This window comes from Sceloporus undulatus, chromosome 5 (assembly GCF_019175285.1).
Source record: "Sceloporus undulatus isolate JIND9_A2432 ecotype Alabama chromosome 5, SceUnd_v1.1, whole genome shotgun sequence".
NCBI lineage: Eukaryota > Metazoa > Chordata > Lepidosauria > Squamata > Phrynosomatidae > Sceloporus > Sceloporus undulatus.
In genome coordinates, this window is record NC_056526.1 from 148,752,935 (window position 1) to 148,776,504 (window position 23,570).

The window sequence follows — 23,570 nt, forward strand, 5'->3', positions numbered from 1 at the left end:
ACCAGTGTGGCATAGTGTGGTTTGAGTGCTGGTCTTTGTGCATGGAGTTGATGTGGCAGATGCAGCTTTGCATTGGGACTAGCCTGTGGTGAGGGGAACAGATGAATGTAGGGCACTCCCATGAGGATGGGGTCAGATAGTGTTGAAGTGCATGTAGTGTGTCAGGAAAGCATTGTCTTTGTTCAATTCATTGTCTTTGTTTCCTGACACACTACATGCACTTCAACACTATCTGACCCCATCCTCATGGGGGTGCCCTACATTCAGCTATTCCCCTCACCACAGGCTAGGTCCATTGTAAACCTGGATCTGCCACTTCATCTCCATGCAATAAGACCAGTTTCCTCTGTCTTTGTGCACTAACAACCATAGTTAAAACTGGACCTGCAACTTCATTTCCATACACAAAGGATTTGTAATTTGAATTCACATCCTCACATACCAATGGCATATATATGTCTTTCCCTGGCTTCCACTCCACCAAATGCATCTGAGGAAGTAGACTGAAGCCTGTGAAAGCTCATGCTGCCAACTTCTTTCTTTCAGTTAGTATGTAGAGAGATCTTGTAGCCCCTTTGAGATTATGTAGGCTGAAGTCTACAAAAGCTCATGCTGCCAATGTCTTTCTTTCAGAGAGTCTCAAAGATGCTGTGAGATCTTGCTATGTACTAACTGAAAGACAGACATTGGCAGCATGATCTTTCCTAGGCTTCAGTCTACTTGCTCAGATGCATTTGGAGATGATGATGAAGATGATGATAAATGTAGAGAGGTCTTGTAGCACCTTTGAGTGTAACTGAAAGAAAGAAATTGGCAGCATGAGCTATCCTAGACTTCAGTCTACTTCTGCAGATGCATTTGGATATACAGTAGTAGTAGTAGTAGTAGTAATAATAATAATAATAATAATAATAATAATAATAATAAATGTAGAGGGATTTTGGAGCAGCTTTGAGACTCAGTGAAAGAAGGGAATTGGCAGCATGAGCTTTCCTAGGATGATATTATTGTTGTTGTTGTTGAAGCACCTTTGAGACTTGCTGAAAGAAATAGGCAGCCTGGGCTTTGGGAGCCTTGAGTCGGCTTCCTCAGATGCAGCGGACTGGAGCCTAGGAAAGCTGACGCTGCCAATGTCTTTCTTTCAGTGAGTCTGGAAGGGGCTGCAAGAAAGATCTCTCTGGGGACTCTCTCTGTCCCTCGGAGGGTAACGGAGCCTCCTTCCCGGGAGGCCTTAAAACTAGAGCCCCGGGAGGCAGGCAGGGAGGAGTGGGAGGGAGGGAGAGAGAGAGGGAGACTTCGGGGGTCTTTAAACAGAGGCTGCCAGGACAGAGTCCTTTGGCGGGAGGGGGCTGGACTGGATGGCCCTTGGGTCTCCCTGGAGGGGGAAAGAGAAAGCCAAGGGGAAGGGTCCCTGCTAAGCCCCCTCCCTCTTGCCTGGCTGGCGGAGGTGGGGCTGGCTCCTGGGCTCCCTTCCCGGGGAGAAGCGCCCTCCCTGCCTGGGGCCCAGAGCTCCCTCCCATCCCTGCCTGCCTGCCTCCGGGGGTCTCGTCGTCTGTCTCCTGGGGAGGAGGAGGAGGAGGAGGAGGAGGAGGGGTCCTTCCTTCCCTGCCTGCCTCCTTGGAGCCGGGTCCCAAAGCCCGCCGGAACTCAGAGAGCCAAGGAGAGCGCCTTGGAAGCCGCACCAGAAGCAGCAGGAGCCGAGGCGTCATGGCCGGAGCCCGGGCGCTGCTTCGGGGGGCTCTGTTGCTGCTGCTGCTGCCGCCGCCCTTCCTCTGCAGCCTCCCCGTCGAGGGCCAGGCCGAGGGCGAGGCCGAGGGCGCTGCCGCCGCTTCCGAGGGGCATCTGGTGGCCTGGAACCGGGGCCTGCGGGTGCCCTTCGGGCGCTCGGTCTGGCTGGATCCCTCGCGGGACCTGGTGCTGCGGGTGCCGCCGGGGGAGCGCTGCTGGGTGCAGGTGCTGGAGCCTTGGCGGGGCCCCGAGGGCCCTCCGCTGCCGGGCGCCTTGTCCCCCGGGCGCTTCCCTTGCGCCTTCGGGCCCCGGGAGGTGAGCTACACCCACTTCGGCTCCCGGAGCCCCGGCCGCCACCGCCTCCGCCTCCAGCTCCGCTGGCACTCGCCCAGCCGGACCGTGGTGCAGCCCTTCACCCTGGAGGCCCAGGTCCTGGCCCAGCAGCTCCGCCTGGTCCGCCGCAACCTGCCGCTGCTGGTGGAGAAGCTGGGCGGACGCAGCCCGCCTCTGGAGCCGGCTCTGCTGGCCCTGGAGGAGGGCGCCCCCCGCTGCCGCCTGACCGCGCGGCCGGAGCCCCGGGTGGCCCTGCCCGCCTACGGGGGCCTGAGGGACTCCCAGGGGCGCCCCCTGCCGGCCGGGTACAGCCTGGACTGCGCCGCCTTCCTGGCCTCCGGCATCTACTACCAGCACACGGCCAGCAGCCCTTCGCCCGACAGGGACGCCATCCCCATGAAGGTCCAGGTGGGCGGCCCAGGCGAGGAGGAGGAGGAGGAGGAGGAGTACTTCCAGGTGGTGGTCCGCCTCCGCGAAGGGGCCCCCAACACGCCCCCCAAGCCCAGCTTCGTGGCCCTCCTCATGATGGAGGTGGACCAGTTTGTCCTGACCGCCCTCACCCCGGACCTCTTGGCCGCCGAGGACCTGGAGAGCCCCTCTGATCTCCTGCTCTTCAACCTCACCTCACCTCCAGGGGGCGGCAGCAGTGATGAAGGGTACCTCCTCAGCACCGATGACCCCGGCCGGCCCCTCACGGCCTTCACCCAGAGAGAGGTGCGGGAGCTGAAAGTGGCCTACCAGCCCCCCGCCACAGACTCCGACCGGGAGCGCCTCTTCCAGCTGGAGATGGAAGTCGTGGACCCCGAGGGGGCCGCCTCCGAGCCCTTCGCCTTCGTGGTGGTGGTCAAGCCCATGAACACCTTGGCCCCTGTGGCCATCTTCAACCGGGTGGCCGGTCCCCAGATGACGCTCTTTGAAGGCCAGTCGAGGCCCCTCGGGGACAACCTCCGGATCGGTGACGAGGACAACCTGGACGACGTGAAGGTGTGGGTCACCAGGGGCCTCAAACACGGAGAGCTCCGGGTGTTGGGTGCACCGCCCGGTCGCCAGTTTTTTACCCCGGTGGAGCTGGAAGCTGGACGGGTCGTCTACCAGCACGATGGCAGCGAGCACAGTTACAGTGATAACATTATCTTTCGGATGGGGGACGGACGACACCAAGTGGAATTTCTTTATCCGATCACTATAGCCCCTGAGGATGACCAACCGCCTCTCCTCAACGCCAACACTGGCTTGGTCCTCAGCGAGCACCAGGTGGTCCAGATCTCCCCTTTCGTCCTCAGCGCTACGGACATAGACTCTGACGACGCAGCCATTCGATTTGTACTGAAAGAGGTTGAAGGACCTCCAGATTCATCAAGCGATCGACGTCTTGGTGTGCTTTTGCTGAGACAAGCAGAACTCCCATCCTCTTATGAGAAAGATGAGGAGGACATGGAGGGAGATGGTGCTACTACATCCACCTGGCACTTTCTGGAGAGTGAAGGTCTGTATGAGAAGGAGGTGACCGAGTGGCTGCAACAAGATATCTTGGATGGAAAGTTATTCTACAGGCACATGGGGCCTCATAGCACCAGCCTAGTGATGGACCAGTTCACGTTCTACCTCCAAGATGATAATGACCCCCCAAATCAATCTGGAGAGCAGGTGTTCACCATCAAGATTCAGCCAGTAGATAATCTGCCTCCAGAATTGTACCCAGGTACCACCTTGCAGATGACCGTCCTTGAGTATCAGATCACCCACTTCAGGAAACATTACCTGCGTTACACCGATCTGGACACAGATGACAGAGAGCTGAGATACACTGTGCTGTCACCACCAACTGACACGGATGAAAACCACCCTGTGGTGGCTGGAGAGATTGTGTTGACTGACAATCCTTTGGTGGCCATTACACACTTCACACAAGCACAAATAAATCATCATAAGGTGGCCTATAAGCCACCGGACCAAGAACTTGGCATCACTCCAAGAGTGGTGCAGTTCACTTACAGTGTGGAAGACAGAGCGAGTAATTCTGCACTAGGCATCTTCACCTTCTTCTTGCAGCCGGTGGATAACCAGCCCCCGCAGATCACCAATGCTGGTTTTACTGTGTTTGAAGGGGGTAGCTTCCTTCTGACCAGCACTCAGCTAGATGCCACAGATAAGGATACAGATACTGATCGGATTGTCTTCACCTTAATGGAGGCACCGCAGCATGGCCACCTGCGCTACTTGGAGGAAGGACTGATGGTGCAAGGCGAATCTTTCTTGTTAGATGACATTGCTAATGGTCGCATATCCTACCAGCATAGTGGTGATGAATTCACCAGTGATTCCTTGCAGCTGGAAGTGAGTGATGGGGTGCATCAAGTTCCAATCACTGTTAAGATTGCTGTTCAGCCAGTGGATGATGAACGACCCAGCATCACCATCCCTGGCAGTGATGGACTTTTGGGGGCCTTTATTGATGTGCTGGAAAATAGTGTCACTGAAATAACAACTTCTCTTATTCAGGGGACAGATGAGGATACTGATGAACTGGCACTGACTTTTATTGTGGAGGATCCCCCAAAATTGGGTGATATCTTAGTGGATGGGGTACCTGCTAAGAAGTTCACCCAGCAAGATCTTATTAGTGGAACAGTAGTTTATGCTCACAATGGTGGTGAGATTGGTTTGAAGAAGCTGTCTGATTCCTTTAATCTTACTATCTCGGACCTCTCCAGTGAGTGGGTGGTGGGAGGCAGCACTGTGGAAGGAGTGCGTGTAACTGTGACCATTTTGCCAGTGGACAATATTGCTCCTGAGGTTATGGTGGGGGAAGAACCATTTACTGTTTATGAGGGAGGGAAAAATGTGTTAAACTTAAATTTGCTGGATGTAGAGGATGTAGATACTCCCAGGGATGATGTCTTGTGTACCATCGTAGTACAGTCCACCTCTGGGTACCTGGAGAATATCTCTCCAGCCCCTGGATCAGAAAAATCCAGGGCTGGGACTGCCATAAGTGCATTTTCCATCAAAGATGTTCGTCTTGGGCACATCAATTATGTGCAGAGCATTCATAAAGGAGTAGAACCGGTAGAAGATAGATTCACTTTCCACTGCTCTGATGGCATCAACTTCTCACCACACCAGTTCTTTCCCGTTGTCATTATCCCAACCAATGATGAGAAACCAGACTTACATGTACGTGAGTTTGTGGTATTAGAGGGGATGAGCTTGGTGATTGACACTCCCATTCTCAATGGTGTTGATGCTGATATACCCCCAGATGAGTTGCGCTTCTTTGTAACTGTTCCTCCAAAACATGGACAGATTGTTAATCAGCTGCCCACTGGCACAGTGTCAGTACACAATTTCACTCTGGAAGAAATCCAGGAAGCCTCCAGCATTGTGTATGAGCACAATGACTCAGAAACTAAAGAGGATAGTTTCAGAATCCAGTTGACTGATGGTCTGCACATAGTGGAGCAAGAAGTTTTAATTATGGTCATTTTGGTAGATGATGAGACACCTAGATTAGCTATCAATGATGGATTAGATGTGGAAATAGGTGAGTCCAAAATTATCACTAACCGGGAACTCAAGGCTACTGATATAGATTCAGAGGACAAGTCACTCATGTATGTTATTCGTTTGGTACCCAGACACGGACTTCTGCAGCATATGAACAAAGAAGGAGAACTGTTAGGCAATATCACACTGGGCATGAATTTCACACAGAATGACATAGATCAGGGTTGTATCCGCTATGTTCATACAGGCCATCAGGGAGTCCGTGACTTGGTTAAGTTTGATGTCACAGATGGCATGAATCCTTTGATAGACAGGTATTTTTATATTACCATCAGTGGTATTGATATGGTCTTTCCCGAGGTGATCAATAAAGGAGTGACTTTGAAAGAAGGTGGAAAAGTGACACTCACTACTGACCTGCTGAGCACAAGTGACATTAACAGCCCGGATGAGCTTCTCCAGTTCAGTATCACTCGAGCTCCAAGCAGAGGCCATTTGGAGAACTCTGACCACCCTGGAGTTCCTGTAGTTACCTTCACCCAGCTTCAGCTAGCTGGTAACAAGATTTATTACATCCACACTGCAGAGGATGAAGTGAAGATGGATAGTTTTGAGTTTGAAGTGACAGATGGCTATAATCCAGTCTTCCGTACCTTTAGGGTCTCAATTACTGATGTAGACAATAAAAAGCCAATTCTCACCATCCATGACCTAGCTATTCAGGAAGGGGAAACCAAACTGATCACCCCATTTGAGCTGAATGTTGAAGATCGGGACACACCTGACCGTTTCCTCCGCTTCGTAATAACACAAGTCCCAGTACATGGCCAGATAATTTACAATAACAGTTACTCTGTAACCAGTTTTACTAAGCAAGATCTGAATGAGAACATGATCAACTATAGGCATGATGGCACAGAAACTACTCAAGACAGCTTTTCTTTCACTGTGACTGATGGAACTCATTCAGATTTCTATGTTTTCCCTGATACTGTCCTTGAAACACATCACCCACAGACAATGAAGATCCAGATCAATTCTCTGGACAATGGTGTGCCACAGATAGTAGTGAATAAGGGTGCCTCAACTTTGAGAAGCATTCCAACCGGGCACTTAGGCTTCTTAATTACCAGCAAGTATCTGAAGGCAGAAGACAGAGACAGTCCACACAAACTGTTGAAGTTCAAGATTACAGATGTGCCAAGGCATGGGCTTCTTATTAATACCGCCCAAGGAAATGGAAGTGTTAAAGCCTTCACACAAGGTTAGTGTTAAGGGCTTTCTGTCTTATTTACTGGTTCTATTAGAAGTTAAATGTCATGCAAACAAGTTTGTTTGCTTTATAATCTTGGCATCATTGATAGTTTCCTTCCCACCAACCACTTATTCTGTGTCAGTTGCACAGACGTTTGGAACCTTCAGCTAGTACAAAGACTTGCAGCCAGAATGTTAACTGTGGCAGGTGAGAGGGACCCTAGAGATCCACTGCCTGCCAGTTTGTTTTCAGGCACAATTCAAAGTGTTAGTTATGCCCTATAAAGCCCTATGTGGCTCAGATCCAGGCTATCTAAAAGGCTGTATCTTCTTGTGTGAGCCTGCCTGGGGACTCAAATCGACAGAAAAGACCCTTCTCTCAGTCCCACCATTGTCAAAGGGGCCATGTGAGAGAGGCTGTTCTCAGTGGATGGCCTTAAGACTCTGGAACTCCCTTCCAAAAAAAGCCAGAATAGCTGCCTCCTTGTTGGCTTTCCAGTAGCAGGCAAAACTCATTTTATTCTGACTGGTTTTTAAAATAGAAGTTTTTAAAAGAATATTTTAAAACTGAACTGTTTTTAAAATCTTTTAAATTTCATTTTAACTTTCTTGAAATTGTTTCAAAATGGTAAATAGTTTATTAGTTTTACTATTTACCTTTTGTATGTTTTTAGCTGTAATTTTCTTTTTAAATTGTAAGTTGCCTTGAGTCCCAGTTTTTGGAGATAGATGAAATCCCCCCCCTTCTCTTCCTCCTTCTTTTTCTTCTTATTTTTGCACATTGCATTATGAAAAATGCATAATGTAACAGTAATGAGTTGAGTTTCTAGTTTCATTCAGTTTGGCAGGGCCTGCATGCTAGTTTTTGCCAGAACTTTGTTGTTGGTTTTGTTATTTTATATTGGGAGCATCTTCTGAGAATGCTTTTCATTGAAAAGAGAGATTTTATTTATTAATAAAATAAATAAGCCTATGAAGAAAATTTGTAAGTTGTAATCCTATCCTCAAAAAATTCTCTATTGCACAGTCCTATAGAAATCTACCAAAAAATAAGGCCCACTCAGCTTATTAAGATGTAAGTGTCCATGGGATTGAAGCCTTACAGTTCAAACTGCTCTGAAAAAGCTTTTTCTGTTAGCATAGTGGTGATACAGTGACTAATGTAGCTTTTTCCTGTCCCTGTCAGCTGATATTGATGACATGAAGATCTGCTATGTCTTGAGGGAAGGTGAAAATGCAACTAGTGATATCTTCTACTTCTCAGTTGAAGACAATGGTGAGACAATACTTTCTTCTTATACCAGTATATCTTAAAATCAATACAGTGGAATCAATACATGCTTGATTATGAGTTCGTTATAGTTGAGACATAACTTTGCAAACATATACTGTGTATGTTTTATTTCCCCCCAAAAAACAATTCTGTACATATTCATTGTCCACAGGTTTAGTAAGTGTGCATAACTTTGGCTTGCAGCAGATCCAGAGAAAGCTGCCGTCAAGCGATCGGGAATGAGGTTACAAGACCATGTGTGGACTTTCTGTGTTCACACAAATCTCTACCATATTCTCTCTCTGCTTGGATTTGATATTATGTGTGTGACTTCGTTTAGGTTTTCTTGAAATTCTTTTCCATTCAGGTTGCCAGTACCAGATCGGTTGTGCAGACCTAAATTTAAGTAGCTCTGGAATGATATCCACACCCCTATTGCCCATTTGAATGCTTTTAACTCCCAGTACAATTGGATTCCACTCCCTTTGCCTCAGTTTCAAATGGTTTTAATATTATTATTGCTGGTAATCTGGTTCTAACATATAATATGGTTCTAACATAACACACCTTTTTTTAAAACCTGACTTGCTACAGAGCCTGTGAAAGTTGCCTCACACATAGAAATTCAACAGTGTCCTCAGTCTGTGAGAACATGAGTTTTCCCCTCCTTATTTTTTTAAATAGACAAGGGCCATCCAGTCCAACCCCCCTGCCATGCAGGAACTCACAATCAAAGCACCTCCAAAACTCTGAGGGAGTGTGTTCCACTGTCGAATAGCCCTTACTGTCAGGAAGTTCCTCCTAATGTTGAGGTGGAATCTCTTTTCCTGTAGCTTGCATCCATTGTTCCAGATCCTGTTCTCTGGAGCAGCAGAAAGCAAGCCTCAGTATGACATCCCTTCAAATATTTAAATTGGGCAATCATATCACCTCTTAACCTTCTCTTCTCCAGGCTAAACATACTCAGTTTCCTAAGTTGTTCCTCATAGGGCATGGTTTCCAGACCCTTATTATTGCAAGAATGCTTTTGGGAGAAGGATGTTCAGGGGGGGAAAGGAAGAGAGGGAGGCATAGAAATGAATATCAACAAGAAGAATTGCAAGGATCTTCTGGAAGGTGGAAATGGAAGAAGGTTTTGCAAAGTGGAGGGGGGGGATGCCCTAGCTTTCTAAAATCTCATACTCTATACATTGTTGTCACATTTTGTGACAGTCTGTGTTTCTCCAGCTTTCTTCACCATTCTCCCAATGCTGATGCTTAAAAACTTTCATCTAGACAGAGGACAAGTTGGGCAGGTTTTTAAACATTGGTAAAAAGGAGTTTGTTTGTCAGAGGTATACCTGTATGTAGCCTGTAAGTACTCAGGCTTTCAGTTATCTTATTTTGTGATCAGGCTGCATGTTCTGTCACAATAACATTTGATTTCAAAAAGTTAACAAATTATAGCAAAGTTACTCCAACTTCATAAAAAAAAAAAAAACCTGATATTCCATATCAGTAAGCAAAGGTATTATTACTGTGTCACAAAAATTTATAGTGCAATAGCAATATCCAGTTACTGCATCTCACTGGATATTATACAGCAAGAACCAAATGTGGTACTATAGCTGTCAGGTTTTTGTAAAGATGTGTATGGCCTGTTACAGACAGCCAAAATAAAGCTGCTTCGAGTCACAGTGGAGGTATGGTGTTTCAATGATGTATGCGTCCTAAGAGTCCAGAAGCCGCACCAAAGCCATGCTCCATTCCTTAGGCCTATGAGTCCTAAATAACTCAGCAGCTATTTAAATTAGCACCAAAACATAGTTAAACAAAATTTATCTTGTTATTGGTGGCTCTGAAAGAGATAACAGAAATATGTTGCATTTACTTAAATTTATAGGTATGGTCCAGCTGTCTATGATATATAGATGATGTTGTTAATCTGAAACATATATTCAGTTATACAACTAGCACAAGTATATCAGTGTTGCTCTAAATTCTTCAGATGTAGCATTGATTGAATTCGTAAGGTACAGCATTGGCACCCAAGTACCAGATTTCAGTTGTTAACAGCTGGGACTGTGTGGAATGAAAGCATGTGCATTTATCAAAACTTCCTGTGTCTGAGACCTTTGAATGAGGTGATACTATACTAGTAGTAGGTGATAATCTGTATAGCTTTAGTTGTAGTAGCTGGATAAATAGTTATAACATTAGTGGAAATATATAGATGCTACATGTTAACTATCCTTTCCCCATGGTTTTTGTTTAAGCGGCAGAATAGCTATGAAGAGAATATTCCATACTGTTTCAGTGGATAGATCTATTTCATGGTTAATATCAAAATGAAATAGAGATAGAAATAGGGATTGATATAGATGATGATGATTATGATGATGATAATGATGGTGAATAAAGATATTCATTAGTGATTAATGTTGGAATGGAGATTTTTTTAAAAAATGAGGGAGATTAATTTCATTTTCCCAATTAAAAATCATAGGAACATATGTTTGTGGAACATATATCTATTAAGCCTTGTAGTTAATCTGTTAAACCTTTATTACAGTTTATTGCGGCACCAGAGCTCTCTGACAGGGAAGGCTAAATGTCTCACAAAACTACATTTGAGCCAGGGCAGTTAAAGCAGTCTCAAACTGGATTATTTCTGCAGTGTGTTTTGAACATGCCTCTACTTTAGCTGGGACCACATTGATTTTTACCTGTTTCCTTGTGGCAATGCTAAGGATGATATTAACTTTGCAATTTTAATTCAGAAAATTCTTCTGCAGTGGGATGGAACCACTAGTAGGTTATACTCCACCTTTTGTGGAGAGTGGGTGGGTTGCTGAGTGCTGTAGCCCACCCAGTATCCCTAGCAGGAGGGAAGAATAATAAAAATGGAAGTGTGAGGGTTACAAAAAAAAATGAAAAGGAAAATGACAGGACATGAGGAGGACTATTTTGAGAGGCTTATGAGGTGTGGAGGAAAAGTCATCTTTTTATAGAATGTCCTCTGCTTGGGTCCTGTGGATCAGCAAACTCAGCCTGAATTGTAGAGGCTGATTCATGATATCTTCAGAGCCTGTGGCCCAGAGTGATTTATTAGTCACAACTAGAGGGGACCATTCACATTATAAATTTTGCAACAGTATTGTAATACAGTCCGCCTTCTTTATCGGCAGACTTACAATCTGCTGATTTAACTATCTGCAGATGGCAAGCCTCATTTTTATTAATGGCAGTGAGGGCATGCAGCTGTGCTAGCGGGCATGCACACATTGTGCCACCATTGAGAAAAACAGGACTTGAGTGTGTACGGATTTTGGTATCTGCAAGTGTGTGTGTGTGTTCAGAATGGATCCCCTGCAGACATGGAGAGCCAACTGTACTTTTAATTGCTATGGTTCCATCACGTGGCTTGACAGTTGTCTAGAGATATGCATTAGGAGTCAGCATGGTGTAGTGATTTGAGCTTTGGACTACAACTTTGGAGAACAGGGTTCAAATCACCGCTTGTCAATGGAAACCCACTGGATGATCTTGGGCAAATCACGGTCTCTGAGCATCACATTTCCCTCTGAACAAATCTTACAAAGAGAACCCTGTGATAGGGTCGTCTTAGGGTTGGCATAGGTCAGAAACAACTTGAAGGCACACAACAACAACCTTTTAGAATTCTCAGCCAGAAAGCTCTAATGCCTCACTAGACTACAGGATTATATAGGATGCAGCTGTGGCAGTTTAAGTGGAATCATAGTGCTAGAGCTGTGTAGTGTGAATGGGCCACAACTGTTGAATCAGCAAGCGTTTGGTAAGTCAACAGTTATGCAAGTTCCATCCAATTCAATATATCTACTCTACTTAAGACTACCAGCTATATTTAGGCCAGTGTCTGTGTGTAACTTGAAGAAAGTTTCGTTACAGCACTGTCTGTTCTCAGGTAATTGTGGTGACAAATAATTTAGTAATATTTCAAAAGGAATTACCATATATACTCATCTATAAGTCTAAAAAAATATGCCCAAAATTGACCCCAAAATCCCAGATCAACTTATTTATGAGTCACTATGGTAATGTGATAGCACCTTTCAGATTTCCCTGTGCACTGTGGAGAGGAGTTTATTTCCCTCTGGAGCCAAGTAGAAAGAGTCCTGAGTGATTGATTGATATTGCTGTTTGTTTAAGAGCCTCTCAGCATGTCTGGCTGAAACGATGAAGCAAAAAGCCTCAGTGAGAGTCTCTGTTGCTATACTCACACTAAAGGGGCTTCCAAATTTTACCCGCAACCTGTCCATGGGTCATGGCAAAATCCATAATTTTGGCCCCAAAACCTGACCTTGACTCATACATGAGCTCGACTTATAGTTGAGTACATACAGTAGGTATCAGTATTTTAGGCTTCAATAAGTGTTTCAGTGATTTTTCTTCTTTTTAATTCAGATATTTTTCTTATGGTGGGTGGGGTAATGAAACTAGGCTATGGGTGCATCTCTTTGTTGATTTCCTCCTTTAAAAAAAACATTTTCAAAACAATTTGATTACTGTATCTGAATTGTATGTCATGGAGAAGCTTCCACTCATAGACTATCTGAATGAAAAAATGGACACCCAGTTACAATTTCTTTTAAAATGCCCCAATTATTTATTAAAACAAAAATACTAAATGTCTAGCTTATATGAACATTGAGTCATAGGGAAGGACCTTACCATCCATTCCTAGTCATCTTAAAATGCATCTGTTACATATGCTGGCCCTTATGTTAGCATGCCACTGGCTGTTAAACTAGGTGCTAACTTTTGATGCATTTAATTAGAGCATGTGTGGAAACTGTACATAATATGACCATTCTCTATTGTACAGAATCCTGAGATTTGTAGTTTGGTGAGGTATTAGCCTGCTCTATCAGAGAGTTCTGGTGCCTCACCAAACTACAAATCCTAGGATTCAGTAGGATAGTGGCATGGCACTTAAAGTGAGGTCAAACTATTTTTATTGTGCAGTGTGAATACAACCCCCTGTGATCTAGAACATGTATAAATCAGGGCAGGGAAACCACATTTATAGAAATTGGAAAGTGCATGGGCATTCCATAATGAAGAAACAACCAATTTTTCAGCCCTGTTGGCTTGTGTTCAGAGGGAAGAAGGTGGTAGGGAAAGAGGGATTTGATCTAATCTGAATCAATATTTACCAGTCTCGTTCCTGCTGTTTTAGTAGATTCCAGATGAAGTCCTCAGAATCATGAGCCAAATTGTAGGGGAAATTTCCCTGTAGTAAAGATTTACAATCTCTCTCCTAAAGGGATGGCAGATTAGTCAAAGCATGTCTGTCCAGCCATTGTCCAATTTTAACTTCCATGAGCTGTAGCCAGCATATCCATTGGTGAGCAATGCTGGGACCTGAATTCCAGCAAGAGCTGGACAGCTGTATTTTTACCATTTCTGATTTAAGACACAATCCTGTAATCCTTCAGAGGCTATCCCATACAACCGTGCTGTTCAGAGTGATGGTCCGTGCAATGGGCACAATTATGGTACTGGTTCCCGGCATATTAGAAAAAGAAATTGTTGGTCTCCCACACCATATCCTCAGAAGCACTGCCAAAAGATATGCACTGGCAAAGTTGGTGAGGGCATGAGACAGGGAATGTGATGTGGGTTTTCTGGAAAAGGTAGGTGATGTGGGTCTTGGGGGGGGAGGGAATTCAGAAAAACTTGCAGTGCTCTAAGTAATGTTATCTGATTTCACACATTTAGTTTAGATATATTTAAACACATTCAGAGCTTTATGTGTAAATTATTTTATTGGGATATTTGTAACAACGTGAACAGAAGAGCATATACTTCCCTTATATTTAGCAAAAAATGACCTTACCCAAGTAGTTAAAAACTACTTTTTAAGGTCACAGACCTAAAGAAAACTGAACCTGTTACACCTTAAATCAACAGTTTTAACTATTTGTCTGAAGTACAGCTGTATCACCTTCGCTCACTTTCTATACTACTTATCATTCCATTTCAAGCTAAGAAACTACTTATCATTCCATTTAAAGGTGAGAAAAAATATTTTATTTCACTAGAGAATGGCTGTGATTCTGTGGGTTGAGACAGCCTATCACATTTTGTCTTGGCTACATGTGGTTGTGACTGAGAAGTAATAGATTTGGGAAAAGGAAACAAGTATAGCAATATGTTCATTTGTTAGTTACTGTGAGTATTAGGGTTGGTCATTGTTTCTATACTTAGAAGAATAACTAGAACTTTATATGCTAAGTTTAGTCCATCTAACATGACCGATTGTAGTACTACAGCCCAGTTTACTATGGCGTTGTTGTTGTTGTTGTTGTTGTTGTTGTTGTGTGCCTTCAACTTATCTGTGTGACTAATGGTGACCCTATCACAGAGTTTTCTGGGGCTGAGAGTGTGAAACTTGCCCAAGGTCACCCAGTGGGTTTCCATGTCTGAGTGGGTGGGGATTCGAACCCTGCTCTCCAGAATCTTAGTCCAATGCTCAAACCATGATGGCTCTTTCTCATAGACAGACAGACAGTATGGAAGATATGCCACAAAGAAATAAGGCACTGGAAAATTTGCCACCCCACACCTCTAGATAGGTTGGCTATTCCTAAACTGTGCAGTTACCTTTTTGGGAGTTGCTGTCATTCCATTGGCAAATAAAAACTTTTTTAAATTTTTTTTTAAAAAATTGCATGTTAAACTTTTTAAAATGTTATTTATTTTAATGACATTTTAGTAAAAGGCGAAAGATTTATACGATCTGAAGAGAAACCAGAGTATTTTAATGACATTTTAAAGAGGTTACTAATGCTTTTCACAGTTTAATTACATTTCAATGTTAACCTGCTATATGCTATTATTATTATTATTATTATTAACCTTTATTTATAAAGTGCTGTTTATTTCTTTCCAAAACTAATCCACAAGAAAAATAGGAGAAATTTGGTAAAGAGGAAAAACAAATGCATTCTTTTAAACTTACACCCTATTACCTTCTGAAGTATTCTACAGCATCTTAAAAATTAAAAATGACCAAAGCATAAAAACAACAAAGTTGGGGAGGTTATCAGATACACAACTGCCCCCCCCCAAAAAAATTAATCCACATATTTGTAAATTGCTTTGAGTCCAGGCTTCCTGGACTTCCCTCTCCACGGCTGGAGAGGAAATCTTCCACCAAAGATCAAATTGTGGTGCTGGTGAACCAAAAGACTTAGTTCAGGCTCCCCTTTTACAGAATTGAAAAATGAGGGTGACATGAAAGATGTAGCAATGGGATGAGGCCAGCAGATTCTTGCTCTTTTCCTCTGTGCAATTCTTAACTGAGTAATACTATAGTCACCAAACTCTGATTCCTTCAATAATCGAGAGTGAATTCTGATCATTAGAATGTGAGGTAATTTAATAAGTGGATTATTGTTCTTTGGGGAAAGTTGAGTATTTTATTAGCTCCCCAACATTTTATGCTTTGGTCATTTTTTAAAATTTTTTAAAATGCTGTAGATTACTTCAGAAGGTAATGGGATGTTATTTTAAAATAATCCATTTTGGTTTTTTCTCTTTAACAAAATTTTTTGATTATTTTTGTGGATTAGTTTTGTAAAGGAAGCTTGAATGTGATCTCTTGGAAGTTGATGATATGGTGTAGAAATCCAATAAATAAATGAAGAAGGAAGGAAGGAAGGAAAGAATCTTCTCTTGTTCATATTGCTTCATTGAAATTGGCTTCACTTGATTCAGTGCAGTAAGAATTCTTTTGTTTGAGCCAAACAAAGTGCAATTGGCACTTTTGAACACCTGGCAGTCTTACAGCTGGAAAGATCTTCCCTTTTTGAAGGAAGCCAATAAAGTAATCAATAGACAAATGTAAATGGCCTGATATCAGTGAAAGAAAAACATTGACCCTAAGCCAGCTGGAACAAAATAGGCCGGAATACTGAACCCTTTCTGTAACTGATGAAGTTAAACATCAGATAGTTGTATTTACTTAAGGAAGGTGAGGAGTGCAGTTCTGAATTCCTTGAGCAAAAAGTTTTATTGCGCAAGACAAGAGGCTGTATATATCCTTATATGCAACTAGGTGTTATAAAAAGATATAAAGGAATCCTATAGCAACTGAGAAAATGAAATATCCAGCGCATGTTTTTGTGGATTAAGTCCACTCCATCAAATATCTGTTGCTAAGTTTGTTTTCCTTGTTTGTTTGGTTGGTTGGTTTTTTACTAATTGAAAAGAAATAGATATGCATATCAGTTCTCAGCAACAACTATGTAAAGTTAAAGTGGTGTGAAATTGCATTTATTCTACAATGTAGCAGTAACCAGGCACGACAAGTGAAGAAATATGAAATACATACAGTTTTCTGTTGCACACGTTGTTTTATGTATCAGGGTGCATAATTTATTTTGTGCTAGAAAGTTGATATTTGGCAGGCATGTCCTGTGGGAGTAACTTAAAATATTGCAGTCTATATTTACAGATCAGAATAGCCAGACCCCATCTCAAACTTTTTATTGCTTTTTATCATGCTTTCTATGTTTATTATCTTTTATTGATGTTATCTGCCTTGAACATTCGTTTAAATTGGAAGGACTGTAGGAAAAAGGATCCCAAGAAGTGATAAAATGGGAGGTTTATCATTTACTGATTAAACTTGCATGACTGCACTGCCTTTGTCCGCTAACAAATTAAGCAACTTTGTAAAAATTAAGCAGGCTTCTTTTGTTCTACATGCTTTATATGGAAAGGAGGGCAAGCAACCTGTGAGGTTTTCTGTTTCAAGACAGTCCTGTTAAAACCTGTGATATATTTAGATTTCTTCCTTGGTTTAAAAAGCTGTGAAGTATGTTGAAATAAGTGAATTATAAACAGTGAAATAGTTTCCAAATTAGGATGAGCATGTGAAACCAATACCTTTTAAGGGAAGAGATTCTGTGGGTTTGTGTAACTGTACAACAAAGGTTTTTTTTTAAAAAAAATCTCTTTTAATTAAGAGTGTGGAGTAATCCATGTGGTAGATTTTGCAAAGAATACTAGTTCACAAACATCCTTAGTTTTTCAGAATAATATCCATAGTTCAGCTGATCCCATTCACAATTAAGAGAGGGTTGTGTTGCTCCTAGGCATACCCAGAGCCTGTCACAGTGGTCATGTTCTTGAAAAACTTTTAGCCAGAAATCCTGCCTTATTATAGTGTGCATGGGCTTTGTACTGGTGTGAAACACCCATTTATTTCTCCAAGTGAGTGAACAGATGAAATATTGATAGTTTCCAGTTGCATTTGAACCCAGAATTATGGTTTATTGTGTCCGAACAAACAAGGATTTGCAAGCCAATAAACCTTGATATAGAGGTCAGTTATGATCTGGGGTTGGTGAAGCACAATAAAATAGACTTCTCATTAATGCAGAAAATAATGTTGCTATATGGTAACAGACTGCTTCATCTTGCAGATCTTCCTCCTTTGCCTTGCTATAGAAGACAGGACATAAAGTGTACTGACATTTTCTTCTTGTCACCTTTTCTGCTGGCCTGTTCTCTCTTATCTATCATCTTCTGCCTTCTCCAACCTATTGGACCATTTAAATTTGCTTTCTGGGGGGAGTCAGCAGTTACTGTAGATATGTCCTGTTCTGATTTAGTGGAACTCAGTGAGACACTCTTTAATTGTTTCCGCACCTTTGTCTCTAACACCATTAGAGCCCCCAATTCAGCTTTTAAGCAAGAAAAATAGACACAAATTGGACTTGCAAAGAGCAAATGGAAGGAACTTTCTCCTGATGTAGATATAGTGTAAGTATAGTGAAGAGGGTTATTATAGAATAGCCTAAGAGTTAATCAATAAACATTTCTTCTATAGGATAGTTATTTGAAAACTATCCTTCTTGTATCTCTAAGTCCCCTTCAGGGTTCTAAATTTTCCTTGCATCAGCAAATAATGAATAAGAAGGAACATAAAGGAAGCTTATAAACAAAGAAGTCCAGACACAGAGTATTCTTTCTATATGATATGAAATAATATTTATAATAGCAATCTGAAATAATATATGAGAATTATTAATTTTAGCCCCAGCCTTACCAATTCTGGGTATTAATACTTAATGCTCTGAAAGATTTTCTGTAAAGTTAAATTTAATGCATGATTTTCTGTGAAAGGGAGAGCTACAAACAAATAGTCCAGCTTTGCTTCTCTTGCAAATATTTTTGATTGCTTTTGTTTGACACCTGCCATTTAACTAATAATAATAATAATAATAATAATAATTTGTTTTATTTATATACCGCTATTCCAAAGATCATAGCGGTGAACAGCAAGTAAGCTAATTAGCAAGTAAGCTAATTTGCCCCCAACAGTCTGGGTACTCATTTTAGCGACCTTGGAAGGAATCGAGCTTGGGCCCTTTTGCTGGTCTTGAACTCGCAACCTTGTGGTTTTGAGTGAATGGCTGCAGTACAGGCATTTAACCACTGCGCCACCAGGGCTCTAGTTTCAGAGCCGTCTGGAATATTTGCCTGTACCTAAGCAAAACCATGTCCATGACAATCAAGTAACAGATACATTTCTGGCAATTTGTTATGTTTGGAAGCAAATGAAATACTTGACTGAAATGTTATTGCTAGTTCCCCCCAAATTAACATGTTAGAGTTTGCTCAGAGGCCATTAGTGTTTCAAGCAATATGTCAAATCAATTTTTTGAGCTTTCCGTAGACGTACTACGAAGGTTACGAAGGCTTCAGACTTTATAAAGAAAGCACTGCACTGATGACCACCCAGGAATATGTGAGAAGTCAACTTTGAGTCAAAAATGGTTTGTGAATTGTAGAACTGGCTTTATGCCTTGAAGATGGGTCTGCTCTCCTTGTGGAATGGTCTTTGTTACTACAGTTGACCCAATTTTTTGTCCCCTCCAATACAAAATATTGTGCGTTCTCAAGGCCATATAAGTCTGTGGATAGGATGCTCAGGTGTCTGCATTAGTACAGCTGTGTGCAAGCACTGCCATTCACTTATACGGGGCACAGCTAATCATGGATACTCAAAATTGCAGATAGCCCTTCAATATGGAGGGCTGACTGTGATGTGGTTGTCTCATCCAATACACATACACAGAGTGAATTACACACTGTGCTTCTTTTTTAATTATCTGAATTATGCGTTTGTTGCTTCTGAAGAATAACAAAGAAACATGCGTTAAAATGATTTGGCTTCCTTTTGATGTCATAGTGGTTGCCCGTGGTTTTTATGTTACACCCTCACACACAAACTCGGAATGTGGAAGTCCATCTTCAAGGCATTTCTCCATCACTTTGAAGTATCCGGGTGTACGTTATTTTGGCACTGCTTCTCCCATGTTTGTGCAATATTCTTGCCCAAGAATTGGAGAGGGACAGAGGTTGCTGGTGCTGTGCTCTGGTTCTTTAGCCTGGTGTTTTCTGGTGCCTCCACCTGACTGGAAACATTTTCTGTCTGGTTGACCCCAACCACCTAAGGGAACTATTTCTTCAACAGTCAGGGAAGGGATAACCAATAAGCCTGAACTGCAGGAATTTTGAGGGTCCGAAGCATTCCAAGGTGACAGCTGTGTTTTTTTAAAAAAACAACTTTAGCCCATGAAATTAACAACTTGTCATTACACCTTACAGATCATGTTGTAAAACGAATCCTATGTATTTTCTCAAGACTGTGGGTACATTTATTTATTTTGTTGTTTAGTTGAAATATTTTTACTTGCTCCATATGTAAGATCTTTGGGAGGCTTACAGTAAAATTAACTGGACAATTTAAAATGCAGAATAATCAAATAGATTGTTCTATCAACAATAGAAATAATATTCACATTCTAAGAAGACATTAAACAGTTGCATACTTTATAAAGCTGAAGTTACATGTATGCATACTTGGTTTTATATTAACTTCAGCTTTATGAACTCATTAGGTCCCAAAACCGTTTTTTAAAAGTCACGTTTTAACCTGGTGTTGAAATGAGACCAACATTGGTGCCAGTTAAGGAGTCACAGCTGGGGTGCCCAGTTTTGAAGGCCCTCTCCCATATCTTTGTGCAGAGTACTGATCCCACTGGTACACACAGGATGGCCTCTCCAGCAGATCTCAACTCTTGGACAAGGATATCTGAGTAGAAATGCTTTTTCAAACACCGAGGTCTCAAATCATTCAGGGCTTTACATGTCATTATCATCATATTGAATTTTGACCACAAACATACTAGTAGCCAGTGACATTTCTCTAGAACCAGCATTGTATGATTTGTACAAGCTGTTTCTGTCAACAATCTATTAGCTACATTTTGTAGTAATTGCAACTTCCAAATCATCTCCAAGGGCAGCCCCATGTAGAGTGCATTGCAGTAGTCTAACTGGAAGGTGGCCAGTACATGAACCACTATGGCCAAGTTATTTGTCAACTTCATAAAACTCATTTTTGTGGCCTCTTTAATAAATTCCATCCATCTAGCATGTGGCCTTCCCTTCTGCATCCTTCTACCTTTCCTAACATTATTGTTTTTTCCAATGATTCATGCCTTCTCATGATGTGTCCAGTCTAGGTTTTGTCATCTTGACTTCTAAGGGTATTTCTGGCTTCTGTTCTAGGACCCATTTGTTTGTCTTTTTGGTGGTCCATGGAATCTTCAGCATTCTTCTCCAGCACTACATCTCAAATGAATTGATTTTTCCTCCTATCTTCTTTCTTAACTGTCCAGCTCTCACATCCATATATGGTAATAGGGAATACAATGGCTTGTATGATTCTAACTTTTGTGCTGAGTTGTATGTCTTTGCATTTTAGGATCTTTTCTAGTTCTTCCATAACTGCACTCCCCATTCTTAATCGTCTTCTGATTTCCTGGCTGCAGTCCCCATTCTGATCAATGTTTGATCCCAGATATGAGAACTCATTTACTATTTCTATTTCTTCATTGTCTAATTCAAACTTGTGTAGGTTCTCTTTGGACATTATTTTTGTTTTCTTTATGTTGAACAATAGGCCTGCCTTTGCACTTTCTTCCTTGATTTTTCTTAGTACAGTAGTTGTTCCAGGTCTGTGAGGTTCTCTGCTAGTATTGTGGTGCTGTCAGAATACCTCAGATTGTTGAGATTTCTTCCTCCTATTTTCACTCCTCACTTTTCTGCATCCAAGCCTGCTTTCCTTGCAATATGTTCTGCATATAAGTTAAATAGGATAAGATGCAGTCTTGTGTGACCGCTTTGCCAATTGGAAACCATTCTGTTTTTCCATGTTCTGACAGTAGCATCTTGTCCAGAGTACAGATTCCTCATCAGGACTATCAAATATGTTGTAACTCCCAAGTCCTGAAAGGCATTTACTATCCTTTCATGATCTGTGCAGTCAAAGGCTTTGCTATAATCTATAAAACACATGCTGATTTTCTTTTGGAACTCCCTGCTGTGCTCCATTAGCATCTTATGTTTGCAATGTGGTCCCTAGTGCCTCTTCCTTTCCTGACCCCTGCTTGGACCTTCTGGATTTCTCTCTCCATGTATCGTTGGAATCTGTGTTGCAGTATTGTGAGCATAATTTTCCTTGCAAGGGAGATTAGTACTATGGTTCTATAGTTTCTACAGTCTCTTGTGTCTCCTGTTTGTGGATGGGGATGTATACTGATCTTTTCCAATCTGTTGGAAATCATTTTGTTTTTCGTATCTGTTGGCATATGTTGGTTAGCACAACAGTTAACTCTGTCAGTGTGGATTGCAACAGTTCTACTGGAATATCATCTATTCCTAGAGACTTGATTTTTTGCCATATCTTTTATTGCAGTTTTCACCTCAGTTTTTATAATTTGAGGTTCATCTTCATATGGCTCTTCATTCCATGTGTCCTTCATGTTGTCATCTCTTTTATATAACTCTTCTGTGTATTGCATCTAAAGTCTTTTTATTCCTTCCTGGTCTTAAATTATATTATTTTTATGGTCATATAGTATCCTGGTCCTTGGTTTGAACTTTCTTTTGATTTCTCAAATGTTGTGGAATAAGTCTCTTGTTCTTCCCCTTTTGTTTGTTGTCTTCTGTTTCTCTGCATTGGTCGTTGTAATTTTCCTTCTCTTTTGCAAACCGGAAACATGAAATATATAGTTGTAAGATTGAGGTTATGAGTTCTATTGGAATAGTTATTTGGAGAATACATATGGTAGTACCACAAAGAAGAAGAAGAAAAGAAAGAGAATATGATTAAGAGTTTTATTTTTCCTTGTTGTACAGATATTTTGAAACAAGATACGAAGAAAATATAAAAATAATCCAATAAAACCTTTAGAGCTAAGGAAGTAAAGAAATATGGAGAAAAATGAAGAAGAATTAAAAATAGATGTATATGTTAAACTGGATATGTATTTGTATGGAATAATGGAATGTATATATGATTTATGTAAAACTAATAAAGAACATTTGAACAGTAATTTTCCTTCTCTTTGCACACTAGCTGCTATACTGTTGCACTCATGGTTCTTAGTTTGTTCTTATCTACTTTTTGTTTTGTTTCTCTTCTTTTCTTTATTGCTTGTAGTGTTTTATCTGTCATCCATGGCTTCTTCACTTTCCTTTTGTCTGTTGGAAATGTCTTTGTGTATTCCTCTTTTATTAGGTCGCAGGCTTCAGACCAAAGCTCTTCTGGTTCACAATATATTATACTTAGGGGCTGTGCAGACCACCCTGTAGCCACCTTCAGCTCGCCGGATCAGGGCCACAGCAACCACATGCTGTGGCCCTGATCTGGCCTTTCCAGGGCACAAAAAGGAGCCACAAAAAGCAGCTCCCTTTTGCACCCTGGAAATGGCATGATAGCCATGGCGCCATGGCTTTAAGACACTGCTTTGGTGCTGCGTATTGTGGATGCAGCACCAGAGGAGTGCTGTGATGCCATGCACTATGTGGAGCGGTGTGCAGCATCACGACGCCCTGGGGGAACAGTCAGGGCATGCGGCATGTTGATGCCATGCCCCGACTCTGCCCCCAGGTTGGCCTTAATGGCCGGTCTGCACAGGGCCTCAGTACTGAAAATATGTCTCTTATATTGTCAGTGAATTCTGTGGAAATAAGCCAAAATTCCGGAGGGTTCTAGCTTATCATTCTTGAGCAAGTGTATGCCTCCCCTTTCAGCAGTAACAACTGCAGCAGTAACAACTCCAGTAACAAGGAACTCATTTTGAGGGCAAGAAGTAACAATATAAGCCAGGATTCCTGGTTTGTTGTTCTATTGGCAAGCTAAAGTGTGAAGGTCAGCATTTGAAGCTGGTTTTTTGCTTTTTTTCAAGTGCAAATATAATGCTCATGGGTTTTGTTTTTACTGGTGAGAGAGCCAGTGTGGTGTATTGGTTTGTGTACTGGACTGTGACTCTGGAGACCAAGGTTCAAATCCTCGCTTAGCCAAGAAACCCATTGAGATGGCCTTGGGCAAGTCACACTCTTTCTGCTTCAGAGGATGGAAATGGCA

The 23,570-nt window shown here is 42.1% G+C and overlaps 1 protein-coding gene across 1 annotated transcript in view; it reads left to right on the top strand.

Annotated features, from left to right (window-relative positions):
• Window positions 1-1,707: 1,707 nt before the first annotated feature.
• The window catches only part of FREM3 (FRAS1 related extracellular matrix 3), a 98,380-nt gene continuing 76,517 nt past the window's right edge, over window positions 1,708-23,570 (top strand). Inside the window, exons 1-2 of the mRNA XM_042469683.1 lie at window positions 1,708-6,832; window positions 8,009-8,098. Of these exons, the coding sequence (XP_042325617.1) occupies window positions 1,708-6,832; window positions 8,009-8,098 (5,215 nt within the window). The remainder of the gene's footprint in view (window positions 6,833-8,008; window positions 8,099-23,570) is intronic.